The sequence below is a fragment of the Kogia breviceps genome, chromosome 11, assembly GCF_026419965.1.
Source record: "Kogia breviceps isolate mKogBre1 chromosome 11, mKogBre1 haplotype 1, whole genome shotgun sequence".
Taxonomy (NCBI): Eukaryota; Metazoa; Chordata; class Mammalia; order Artiodactyla; family Physeteridae; genus Kogia; species Kogia breviceps.
In genome coordinates, this window is record NC_081320.1 from 4,918,470 (window position 1) to 4,932,322 (window position 13,853).

Below are 13,853 nucleotides of genomic sequence, written 5' to 3' on the forward strand. Positions count from 1 at the left end.
CTTTTATGAAATATTCTAATGGATACACAGATTAGTGATTTAATTTGGAGCTAGATCCTTCACATTGCTCCAAAGGAAAGCAGCTGTGTCATCTACACAAAGCATGTTGTCAGTCAACAAGTGCTGTCAATACCTTCTACGGGCAGGCGCCGTATTAAATTTTGATGTATTTGAATATGTAAAATTAAAAGTATGCTATGTTTGTTATGAAGAATTTGTCCTGATAGAATGGTGATGAAGAATGACTGTAGAACATAAACGAATTTTCTAGGTTACCATTCAGCTAGAGAAATTGGAAGCAGGCAATTTAAAACTAGGCAAATGGGGCTTCCCTGGTGGCGCAGTGGTTGAGAGTCCGCCTGCCGATGCAGGGGACGCGGGTTCGTGCCCCGGTCCGGGAGGATCCCACGTGCCGCGCAGCGGCTGGGCCCGTGAGCCGTGGCCGCTGCGCCTGCGCGTCCGGAGCCTGTGCTCCACGACGGGAGAGGCCACAACGGTGAGAGGCCCGCGTACCGCAAAAAAACAAACAAACAAACAAAAACACTAGGCAAATGTTCTTGGAATTACTTAATTAAAAAAGTGTTAAATGTCAGTTCAAAAGCAATACTTACTAAATGTAGCTGATGTGGAAGGTATGAGAATCGTTAGAATTACCAGGACCCAAAGTCTCATCCTCAGTTTCTCAATCTAGAGCAAGTGTTGGTAACAGAGTCTCAAGATGATTCAAGTCAAATCTGTGACATACGATGGTGAACCTCCCCTCTGGGTGGTTGATGGTATTCCCTAAGATTTACAGTCGGAAAGACTTGTCAGTATCTCTCACAAAAAGATACCAAAAAATAAGTCATACAAAATCACAAGCAAAATATTTACAGCCATGATTTTTTACTTGCTCAATACCCCCCAGGAAAATTATTCATGAACAGCTCTTTAATATGTATAAATATGTATAGGAGCAGACTTCAGACACGTGTCATTACATTTATTCCTACTGGACTTTTGGACCACGCAGGGCTTATGACAGCCGCGCTATATCACTGTCTCGTGAGAATGTACCGACGCTAAATTAAGAGGAAAGAAAATGGGTTTCTATTTTTGAAAAAAAAAGAAAGTTATAAAATTCAACAGACCTTAGTTAAATACAATATTATAAATGCAGATATGAAACCGAGACATCCACACAGGCTGGCAGCTGTGTGTTCACACACAAGGCCCCTGCCTGCCCTCAAGCATACAGGCAAACAGTCATCCCAAGGCAACTAAGGAATATAGGAAAGAGCTGGGAAAAATAGGCATCAAATAGTTGCCCTACACACTATACCAAGCCCTCAGAAATGTGTCTCTGCTCCTGCTTATCCCCAAGATTCACCAAAAGCTTTCTAAGAAGAGTTGAAGGTCTGTGAAAAATAATGACATACAGCAAAAGGATAACTTAACCATATCATTTTTTTGTCTTTAAAAGTCAAGGGAGGAGGCTTCCCTGGTGGCGCAGTGGTTGGGAGTCCGCCTGCCGGTGCAGGGCACGCGGGTTCGTGTCCCGGTCCGGGAAGATCCCACGTGCCGCGGAGCGGCTGGGCCCGTGAGCCGTGGCCGCTGCGCCTGCGCATCCGGAGCCTGCGCTCCGCGACGGGAGAGGCCCCAGCAGTGAGAGGCCCGCGTACCCGGATGGAACCAATACAGAAACTGACAAATATAGAATGAATACAACAACCCTTAATATATTTTAAGAAAGCACATTTCCTCTAAACATGAATTGTTGATACTTTCCCTATTGTCTGGAAAAGTTTTTACTACAAATTTTAGATAAGTAAGTGATGCTTACCCAAACTGAATAGCAGGAAGAAGGAATTTCAAGTGAATGAGCTGTGAATAGTTTGCAGCTCTTGTAGCGCCTTCCTTGCAGACTACTCACATATGCACTCTCTCTTTTATTTTAAAGGGGAGATACTCAAAGACATCCTTCAACTCACCACTCCACCCACCCTGAAATTTGATTTCTAGCCAAAGTTCATGACTTGTTCAAAAGTTCTGGTGCATCATGTACCAAGAACTCTGACCTTGGTACGTAAATATTTAAATGTAAGGAACAACGGTGAATAATCCTTTAGAAAAAGTGATCAGATCATCTCCCTGTTTTAGCATCAGTTACTCAAGCTAATGCTTGTTATTTATCGCGCTGATATTATTACACCGAGTTCCACACGATCTGGGAATCTGGGGCGCTGGGACTGCTCTTCCAGTCACGCCTTGACACTTCATTTGGCAGCCACTAGTTAGGAAGGCGCGGCCAGTTACAGCAGCTTTGGTGCAGAGAGTTTCAAAAGCAAAATGGGGTCAAACAATGAGAAGTAAACAAGACTTTATGGGATTTTGCAACTGTTCTGTTTAGGGTCCAGAATTGACACTGTCTCATCCAAAAACAGATTCCAGGTCCTCAGATTTAAGTCCCTACAGGGCTCTTGGATGGGAAAAAGAAGTTTTTCTAAGGAGTTCAGAGAAATAGAGGGAAGTTTCGAGTACGAAGGCTGCCTTAAGGGTAATGACAAGGAAAATCATAACCCTCAACTCCTGGGCTCCATGTTAAACAAATGCTAACCGCAAGATTTGCTTTTAGCTATGAATAGCTGGTATGACTCAATGATGGGTAAATTCTACTTGCTTTTAAAACTCACCACATCCCAGAAGGATTCAGGGACTAATTCCAGACCCTTACAATAATATAACAACAAAAGCTAAGCCTTCTCTGGAACTCACTCTATGCCAGATACAGTTCTTAATGACTGACATGTATTAACTCCTTCATTCCCATAACCACCCAATGAAGCAGGCGCTACCTTTATTATGGCCGTTTTACAGACAAGGACACAGAGACACCGAGAGGGTAAGCAAACCGTCCGAGTCATGTCACGCTAAGAGGAGGAACCAGAATTTGAACCCAAGCAGGTTGGCTCCAAAGGCTAGATTCCTAACCACTATTTAAATCATCCTGCCACCAGGTGAAGAAGGTCAAGAGAGGAGGAACAGCCAAAGCATAATTCTAGGAGGTTTTTGGAACCAGTTGACCGTACCATCCCCCCCTCTGCACTCCCCTGTGGCTGGCAATGTTCGTGAACAGGCATCCCTATCTGCAGGGACACCAGTCGTGCGCTCTCACAGGAAGAGATGCAGAGTCGCGTCACTGCTGGGAGATTCACCACCAAGTTTGGTGTCACTTCAAGGAATTAGATCTGTTCATTGCTATTCTTGACTTATTTGTTAAGATCATGAGTTTTGGCACTGGGACCAGAGAGTCAGGAGCAGGCAAGATTGGAACGGTGCCCAGGACACTGTAAGCTCTAGATAACATTTTTTAATTAATTTTTTTGGAGTACAGTTTCTTTACAATGTTCTGTTAATTTCTACTATACAGCAAAGTGAACCAGCTACACGTATACATATATCCCCTCTGTTTTGGATTTCCTTCCCATTTAGGTCACCACAGAGCATTGAGTAAAGTTCCCTGTGCTATGCAATAGGTTCTCGTTAGTTACCTATTTAATACGTAGTATTAATAGTGTCTATACGTCAATCCCCATCTCCCAGTTCATCCCCCCTGGCCCTTTCCCCTTTGGTATCCATGTGCTTTTTTCTCTATGTCTGTGTCTCTATTTCTGCTTTGCAAATAAGATCATCTGTACCATTTTTCTAGATTCCACATATATGCGTTAATATATGATATTTGTTTTTCTCTTTCTAAATAAAATCATACCAACTTGAACATTCTTACACTTGAATACGAACTTATATTTTATAACCTAAAACATCTTTTTTTTTTTTTTTGCGGTACGCGGGCCTCTCACTGCTGTGGCCTCTCCCGTTGCGGAGCACAGGCTCCAGACGCGCGGGCTCAGCGGCCACGGCTCACGGGCCCAGCCGCTCCACGGCACGTGGGATCTTCCCAGACCGGGGCACGAACCCGTGTCCCCTGCATCGGCAGGCGGACTCTCAACCACTGCGCCACCAGGGAAGCCCCATCTTAAAATTTTTAAATTAAATCTAGACATTTATTCATTTAGATGAGGCCATAGTTACCTTGATTTCTTAGGTTTTTTTTTGTGTGTGTGTGGTATGCGGGCCTCACTGTTGTGGCCTCTCCCGTTGTGGAGCACAGGCTCCGGACGCTCAGGCTCAGCGGCCATGGCTCACGGGCCCAGCCGCTCCGCGGCATGTGGGATCTTCCCGGACCAGGGCACGAACCCGTGTCCCCTGCATCAGCAGGCGGATTCTCAACCACTGCGCCACCAGGGAAGCCCGATTTCTTAGTTTTAAATAAGGTTTCAGTTAGAGTTTTAATATCATGTTCATGACATCTTGCAGAAGTATTTAATAAAGTCAAGCTATTGTTTTAACTCAGTCCATTATTCAACAATGAAGTCCCTTCACTCAAAGTAAAATACTGCATGGTACTTATAATCAGCATCATTCAAAGTTTACAGATTAAGATAAAAACCCAAGGACGAGACTGGTTAAATAATTTGAGCAAGCTCACCCAGTTGTGGCTGGGTTTGAAACCAGACTTGCTGAACCTCAAAGACAAGGCTTTTTTTCCCCCCTAATATCAACTAAAAACAGAGAGAGAGATTAGAGTGGTAAAGCTTTCCTTCTTATGATTGTGACTGGGAGATTAAACAAAATAAGCAGCTCTAATTTCCTTTAAGCCTCTTTTCTGTAAAGAACCAGACAATTCTGGCTTCTAACCACTATGACACCATCCAGTGTAAAAGTATAATAGTTTATAATAACTTAGCAAGACAAGGGCTTCTAATAAATAACTAAATCCAAGATGTTGAGCAGCCACGAATTCTGCCAAGTTAAGCAGAAATCTTCCAGTGCCTGCTGGTTTCATTGGCAGATATCGTCGTTTTAAGACTCCTCAAAATTACTGTTCATTTTCAAAATTAATCTAACCTAATTTGGCCATAAATTTTTTTCTGGTTTTGGGGTTACAGTTTTGAAATCTTGCATGTCCCCACATATAATCTAATTCTCTGGCATTTCCACTAACAAACAGAAACAAAACCTTTATTTGCCAGAGGAACATCTAGCTGCATTCGCAACATGGCACCCAAGTATTTCGTAACTTGGAAGATATCCTGTGAGGCTTATTCATTTGTTTTGGCTGGTGTCATAGCTAAATGGAGATCTGATGTCAATATACTGCAGAGCTTGGTCGTCGTTAGCCTGGTCTTACTGTAAACATGTGAAATCGAGGAAATATTTCCCCTATTAAACTTTCGTGAATTTAAGTGCGTCAGGTTCAGACTCAATAATTCTGACGGTAAGCAAATGCATTTTTTCCCCTCATTTCATTAGGGAGCATTTTAGACACCATTTTCCTTCTGTCTTTCCTGATGAAAAGTGCATAAAGCCTGTGACAGATGGGGGCAGATCCTGTGTAGTGTTAGGTGGTCTGCCCTGAATCTCCAAAAAAGGCTCTGGGCGCAGTCTACCCACTGTGTCTCCTTTGGTTACACTTTTATCTCTTTGCTGCTTCTTTGCCACACTCCAAACTCTTGGGACACTCAGCATTTATCTCCTTCCCTCCATGCTTCTTTTGGCCTCAGCCAATTCTCCCCTTCAAAAACTAGAAGCAACTGGTATATATTCAAGGACGAATTGGAATTAACAGAGACTTTATATCTCCAGCACTAAACTGGAGATATAACCCTCCAACCCTCCTCTGCTCCCTCGCCCCTAAGAAAAACTTCTCCCACAATCTTCCTTGTCTCAGTGATGGCAACTCCATCTTCCCCCTTGAGGGCTGCTCAGGCCAAAACTCTCCATGTATGATTGGCTCTCCTCTTCCTCATGTGTCAGGACATCCTAATAGTTTCATCTTCAAAGTACATCCTACCTACAGTGACATCCCCCCATCCCCCCGGCCCCACCTCCACAGTCACCTCCTCATCTGAGCCACCATTATCTCTCATCTGGATTTTCAAAATAGCTTCGAACTGTTCTCTCTGCTTCCACAAGTGCCCCTTTTCAGACTATTCCTGATACAGAGGCTCCAGAGATCCTGTTAAAACCTAAGTCAAGGGGCTTCCCTGGTGGCGCAGTGGTTGAGAATCCGCCTGACGATGCAGGGGACACGGGTTCGTGCCCTGGTCCGGGAAGATCCCACATGCCGCGGAGCAACTAAGCCCGTGAGCCATGGCCGCTGGGCCTGCGCGTCCGGAGCCTGTGCTCCGCAACGGGAGAGGCCACAGCAGTGAGAGGCCCGCATACCGCAAAAAAAAAAAAAAAAAAAAAAAACCTAAGTCAAATCATATGCGCCTCCACTTCACCCAGAGGAAATGCCAGCACCCTTACAGCAACTATGGCGCCCACATTATCGGAGGCCACCTGGGTCCTCCTTTCCAATCCTGGCTCCTGGGTGCTCCTTGAATGTACAGCCAGTACTCTGTACTCACTCTCCTTCTGTCTGAACGCCTCCTTCCAATTACCTACCAGGATAACTTTCTCACCTCCTCAAGTCGTTGCTCCTACAGCACCTTCTCAATAAGACTTAGCCTGACTATTCAATTTTCTTTTCTTTTTTTGCTGCTGAATAATTTTTGTGTGTGGATGTTAAATTCACATAACAAAAATGAATCATTTTAAAGTGACAATTCAGTGACATTCTGTACACTGACTGTTGTACAACCAACACCTCTATCTAGTTCTAAACAATCTCATAACCCCAAATACCACGCAGAACAAAGGAAGACAGAAATACCTGCCCATGTGGAATTTTCAGCCTAGTGGAGAAGGAGGACAATATTTATATAAATAAGTAAAAGTATTTATAAAAGGTTTTCCATGGTGATACATTCAGGGAGAAAAAGAAAGCAGAGGCGGGAAGTCAGGAGGACTGGAGAAGTGTGCAGTTTTAGGGAGGGTGACCTGGAAGGCCAACTAGGAAGGTGGCATTTGATAAACAGTTCAAGTACAGCCCAGGCAGAAGCACGCCTGGTGCGTCTGAGGAGCACGAAGGAGCCCTGTGACTCGAGTGGAGACAGACGGCAGGGAAGTAAGAGCAGGTAGGAGAGGTCCGGTGACCAAATCCCACAGGGCCTCGTGAGACAGCTTAAGCAAACTTTGGTTCTTGCTCAGTGAGACGGGAACCACAGCAGGGCACAAGCCGAGGAATGGCAGGACCTGACGTGGCCTTCAGCAAGAAGGCTCTGGGTGCTGAGAATAGCCTTCAGGAGGGCAAGGGATGAGGAAGAAAGCAAGTTAGGAGGCTTTGTGATGGCCCGGATGAGAGAGATGGGGGCTTGCACCGGGCTGTGGAAGTGTAGGTTGTGAGACAAGGTTGGATTTTGGCTGTACTTTGAGGTTTGCTGACAGAATTTCTTGATGAACAAGATATAGGGTAGGAGAGAAAGACAGTGGGCAAAGACGACTTCAAGACTTTTGCCTGAGCAACTGGGCATAGGGAGTTGCTATTTACTGAGATGGGGGACTGGCCGTGGAACAGGTTTTGGAAGGAGAGTCAAGCAGTTGGGGACATATTCAGCTTGGCATATCTCTTAGACATACAACTGGAGATGTCAAGTCACCAGTGGGCTGTTTGCTTCTGAAGCTCAGGAGACACATTTGGGCTAGAGATATATGATCCAGATATATATAAATTTGGAATATGTCAGTGTATATAGATAAAATTAAACCCACCAGACTAGATGAGATCTTCAAGAGTGAAAGTATATAGATAGATCCTGAGGTTACAAAAGAGCAACTGCTTATTTTCACTGGAAACCTTCCCTGGGGAGAGATATTCAGCTTTCCCAAACAGATAAATTTGCATCTCTGTGTGCAAATCACTGCGGAAGTGCTGAGAATTTAGCATAAGTTAAAATAAGTTTCTATTAGCATCCTTTCTTTCTTCGTTTCTGTTTCTCATTTTGTTTTGTTTGTTTGCTTGCTTTGCAAATAACCTTATAGAATCTGAACCCACTTTGGAAACACTGCAGTGCTTCTTTCTTTAAATTTCAATTCTGTTAATAACCAGTTAGGATTGTAATGGCATCCTGCTGTTGTCAATGCCACCAATTACCTCTACGTAACTGCTAAAACCACTGTGCGTCCTTAACCTTCATCGTGCTTTGAGCTCTGAGCAGTCTCTGTCCCAGTGGAACCGTTTCTCCCCGTCTTTCTTCGGGCCACCACTGGCCACCACTTCACATCTCTTTTCCCCACCACTGCCTGGCTCAGTCCTTGAATCTCTTTCCTTCTCTGTCTACACTCATTCCTCATGTGATGTCATCCACTTTCCTGGTCGTAGACTTCACCTATATGCGGATTATACTCTCGGAGTTAAACCTGCCGTCCAGACTATCCCCCTGAGCTTCAGACTCAGATATGCACCTGCTGACTTGACCCTCCACTTACCTGTATCCTAGACGTCTCAACGTCAACCTGTCAAGACTTATTCCTGTTCTTCACACCAAAATCTGCCCTTCCAACAGCCCTTGTCGCCTTGGTTGATGACAGCTCCATCTTTACAGCTGCTCAGGTCAAAATCCATGGTGGTTTCTTTATGCCTCTGTCACCAACACATCTCATCCTACCCATCGGCAAGTCCCACTGAGTCTACTTTCCAAGTATATTCAGAACTCAACCACGTGACCACCACTCATGACGCTCACTGGTGGTCCAGGCTGCCACCATCTCTTGCCTGGATTACTGCAATAGCCTCTGAATTAGTCTCTTTGGGCCTTCCCTTGCCCCCTTAGAATCTATTTTCAAAGCAGAAACCAGCACGATCCTTTTAACCACTCCTCTCCTCAAACCCCTCCTTTTATTCAGTGAAAACCAAAGTCTCCGTAATGGACTAAAAGGCCCTCGATGGTCTGCTGCCCTTCATACTTCTCTGATTCGGGTCTTCTCTGTGCCCCACCCTCATTCCACACTTTTCTCCTTCCTCTTCCCCCAACACCCCAAGCTTGCCCCTACCTCAGTGCTGGCATTGGTATCCCTTGGATACCCCTTGGATATCAATGTTACCCAAATCTCTGGAGATCCTCTCCTTTGCACTTTTCTGTCTCTGCATTCACAGAAAACTGGGAAGCGTGGAGGGGCGAGCAGAGAACTGTGGACCCTCGTGATCACAGGACAAACATTTTGAAGGACATGTATGAAGAGTTCTCCTGCTGGAAAAGCAGGAATCTGAAAACCAAAGACATCCCAGATCTGTTGGAGCTATGAGTTCACATCTTCAAACATAGAGGGAGCAATGTCCTGATCTATATAACCTGTTCAAGAGCAGAGACAACCCAGCGTCCTGCTGGGGATTCTATAATTCAAATCAGCAGCCACGGCAGGCTGCCAGCAGGGCACAGAGACGAAGGTTCCCAGAGCAGGAAAGGTAAAAAAAATAATGACGATGGCTGACATTATTAAGCGATGGCTGACATTATTAAGCATTTGCTGACAGCTAGGTGCGGTGCTGTTACTTTACATCCATTTGATCTTTAGAAGCCCCCTCTGAGCTTGGTATTAGTACTAAGAGGCTGGTTTTATAGGTAAAGAATACACGAATTAAAGAGGTCAGATGAGTGACCTAGAGTCATCGGTAAGTCACCGGCAGGGATTAAATGCAGTTCTGTGTAAGTCAGAGCTTTCTCTCACATACTGTACATAGACTAGCAGAAAAAGGGGATAACAAGGTCCGTATTGAGATTTGGGGGGGCAATGACACATGAATGTTTTTGGCCTCAAGAACTGCTGCAAAAATAGAAAAAAGAAGGGGTCTTCCCTGGCGGTCCAGTGGTTAAGAAGCCATGCTTCCACTGCAGGGGTCGCAGGTTCGATCCCTGGTTGGGAAACTAAGATCCCGCATGCCACATGGGGTGGCCAAAAAAAAAAAAAAGAGAGAGAGAGAGAGAGAGAGAGAGAACTGTTGCAGCCAGAGGAAGCACACCTCCCACTTCTCTGTCCCTGACGCCCAGGGGTATGGCTTTGGGGGTCAGCTCTGCCACATCTGACCCTACACGCTTTGTTGGGAGACTTCTGAGAGGAAAGAAATGGAGCTGTCAACTGGAGGTGCCAATGCCAAGCATGAACTTAAATCAGTTATTCCTCCCTACCCACCACTCCCCCAGAAAGATGGGCCCTCGGCAGCCCTGCTCCTCATATACCCAGCGCTCTCCTTTTTCATCCTGTACCTCCTTCTCCCTGAGGGTCTGACTTCTCTTCCCCATACCACATACCCTTTGCCCCACAGCACTTTTCCCTTCTCCACTGTCTGAGTAGATTCCACTTCTGGACTTTAGTGTATTCCAGCAAGAATAATTCTGGCATATGAGCACTTTGTATGTACTTTATACCGCAAGGCCCCCTCCCAAGTCCACCCCCCCCCCATTTATTTTCCATTACACGAGGCCAAAGTTCCATATCATACAAACAAGACTTCACGGGACTTCATCAGTCTATAACTTGGGTTTCCCATGGGTAATACTACCCTTTTCATAAACAGAAAATTGAGAGCAATGGTTAAGTTTAACCCACATTTTTGTTTTAAAATTCCACTCCCTTTGAGATAAATGCATTTTTGAAAAACACCCCAAGGAAAGACACTTACCATCAGTCTGATGAGCTCTGTCTTCCTCAACTTCCTACCAAAGGAGTTTGTTAGCTCTAAAAACCAATTTCTCTAACAGCTCTGTGCTAAATACAACAGCCACCTATCTCTTAAAAACTCCCATTTACCTTATCAGTTAAGACACAGGAACCAGATTACTGATAAGCTCAAACTGATTTGCTGTGCTGTTAACAAAGACCAACTTCAGTTTGCATCACATTCTCTATTCGAAAGGTCTCTGATGAAGCTGCACTTCCAGCTGTAACATTATCTCCATAGATGGTCACATTTCCTCTTAATTCTATTTTACCTCCCTCGTGGGTGACTTCCTCAGCAAAACCTCCCGACTCCACCTTGGTGGCAGGTCACTCAGTGCCCTTACAGTGTGAGTTGGCAGCTATAACTTTCCAAAAGCTGCAGCTCTAAGAACAGCAGTGCACTTTTCTGTAGGAAGTTTTACTGTTGATGCTTCAACGTCAATGTTTTGAAAACATCTGATACGATTGGGTGCGTTAAGTGTACACCAGGCTCTGTGTGCAGACACTTTTGCACACGCTGACACTTCCATTCCTCAGAGGCTTACCGGAGGCTCACAGAGGCAGATTAACTACCTTACTCAAGGCACGAGCCAGTACAAGGTAAAACCAGAATCCAAAGCCTCCATAGCTGGACTCTTTCCATGTGTCTCCAGATGGCCTGTCTTGGATGGTTGTAATACAGATTTGTGGACTCATTTTGCACCTGTTAGAATTTTGAATAAACCAACTTTAATCATCTATGTGATTTTCTTTTTCAGACTGTTGGTGACTTGCAAATGATCAGGATGTGTCAGCTGCCAAAGAACTCTCTAATACAGTAGAAAGAGCAGGAGCTTTAGATACAGCTGGTTTTCCTCTCACTGACAGTGTAGCCTGGGTCAAATTCTCCATCCTCTCTAAATCTCTTGTGCAAAGGGTATGGTTATCAATATTAAATGAATAATCTGTGTAAGGGATCAGCCATATTAATGAACACCGGTGGCTTTCTGTCCTATCATATACTCAATCCACCAAAATTGTGCTAAAAAAACCTTCAAAATTTATTTTCTTTCATATTTGCTTCCAGACCCCAGTCTCACCAAGGGAACCAAATCTCCTTTTCTCCTTACCTATGGTCACTGTACATAAAAGATGAAAATATACAGCACAATCCAATTATTTACTACAGGATCTTTTTATGGAGCCTACTTTTACATGGGGTCATCTATCACTTCTTCTCCACAGCTAGAGAATTAAAGAAAATGCACTTGAACAATAAACCAAGCAATATTTATTGATGTATCCAACGTTGTGTTGGGCGTTACGAGAGATGTAAAGTAAGTTTGAGACTCATTACTGATCTCAAGGAACTTAAGCTTTACCCCAAAAAGGGTGGGAGGGGAATGTAACATTTTACAAATCTGAATATTTTGAGTTTAAATTAGAAATCTGCAACAATCTGAATATTTTTTAAAAGTAGAGTAGGTTATCAAGAAACTATAAAGTAGTCTTTGTTCAAGAGTGGAATTTTTCAAATCTTTCTGGCATGGTTGAATTATGGTTCTACCCTAAACCTAGATCTCTTGATGTACATATTAAGACAGCAGGGCAGTGTTTAGAAACTTGGCCCAACTCTGCTGTGGAACCTGCCTTTCAAAGAGTTTGTCAGCACTGGTCCTTACATAATTGCCTGTTACCAAGATGACTAACAGCATCTTCAATGTTTCCACTGACTGTTCAAGACATTTCGTGAAGTGCAGGGAGGCCAGCATCTATCAAGGCCTATGAGGTTTTGTAATAGAGAAGGGAATATCTGATGTAAGACAGAGGGCCTCAGTAGCCATGGGCTGCTTCAGGAAGTTCCTCTTTATCCTTCTGTCTTCAAGGGCTCTGCAAAATGTAGAACCCAGAGCGTCTTGCTGATGCATCCAACTGGCAGGGAGAGGCTGGGTGAGCCTGGGAGGGGACACAGCCTGCTCCCTTGAGGATCTCTCTCCAGGCCCGAAGATCTGACATTGCACCCCACGTATAAATTGCTCTCAGGCCACACCCACTAAAAATGACTGTAACCCTTGGAGGTGACTCTCCTAAACAAAAGTGACCCAGAGCCGATGGAAGGCAATACTTCTCTACGAGGGTACAGAACATCTGTGACAACTCACCATTCAATGACATGAAAGGAAAGATCAAAATTGGCCAAACTTGTTTGTCTGAAATGAGAACAGATCAGTGCAGCTGGAAGAGAGGAAGCGTGTTTGCCGTGTGTATGTGCGCGCGCGCACGTGTACAAGAGCTTATTTGTGTTTGCATGTGGGTTTTGTCCATGTGGAGAGGACAAAAGAGGACATCTTTTAAATGTCAAAAACCTCACTGACCTGCCAAAACAGAAAAGTTAGCTGGGCTTCCTTGCGCCTTGGAGACGTAGGAATAATTAGTTCAGACCCACTTCCACTTCCACAACCATATAACAATCCAGAGTCCTCCCTATGAGGTCCACTAATTCCGGGGTGTTCCTGATCTCGAGGTGTCTCTGCCTCAGGCTTCTGTGCCCAGGAGTCCCGTCTCTGTTTCGCTCAGCATCAGCCCGGGACTCACCCTTTCTCCAACTTGCACAAGAAATCCATGTCGGGCTTCCCTGGTGGCGCAGCCGTTGCGAGTCAGCCTGCCGATGCAGGGGACGCGGGTTCGTGCCCCGGTCCGGGAGGATCCCACATTCCGCGGAGCGGCTGGGCCCGTGAGCCATGGCCGCTGAGCCTGCGCGTCCGGAGCGGCTGGGCCCGTGAGCCGTGTCCGCGGCCGCTGCGCCTGCGCGTCCGGAGCGGCTGGGCCCGTGAGCCGTGGCCGCGGCCGCTGAGCCTGCGCGTCCGGAGCGGCTGGGCCCGTGAGCCGCGGCCGCGGCCGCTGCGCCTGCGCGTCCGGAGCGGCTGGGCCCGTGAGCCGCGGCCGCTGCGCCTGCGCGTCCGGAGCGGCTGCGCCCGTGAGCCGTGGCCGCTGCGCCTGCGCGTCCGGAGCGGCTGCGCCCGTGAGCCGTGGCCGCTGCGCCTGCGCGTCCGGAGCGGCTGGGCCCGTGAGCCGTGGCCGCTGCGCCTGCGCGTCCGGAGCCTGTGCTCCGCAACGGGAGAGGCCGCGACAGTGAGAGGGCCGCGTACCGCAAAAAAAAAAAAAAAAAAAAAAAAAAAGAAAAGGAAAAAAAGAAATCCATGTATACCAACAGTTCTCAAATGTGGGGCACC

The 13,853-nt window shown here is 45.9% G+C and overlaps 1 protein-coding gene across 12 annotated transcripts in view; it reads right to left on the reverse strand.

Moving 5' to 3' along the window:
• IL1RL1 (interleukin 1 receptor like 1) overlaps window positions 1–13,565 on the reverse strand; it is a 28,752-nt gene extending 15,187 nt beyond the window's left edge. For 2 of the 12 annotated variants that reach the window (XM_059079133.2, XM_067007051.1), the window contains exons 1-2: window positions 1,823–2,009; window positions 612–783 (exon numbers count right to left, since the gene is read on the reverse strand). In XM_059079133.2, the coding sequence (XP_058935116.1) occupies window positions 612–672 (61 nt within the window). In that variant the 5' untranslated portion in view covers window positions 673–783; window positions 1,823–2,009. The other 10 variants (XM_067007045.1, XM_067007047.1, XM_067007049.1 and 7 more) reach the window with 10 other exon arrangements.
• Window positions 13,566–13,853: the final 288 nt, after the last annotated feature.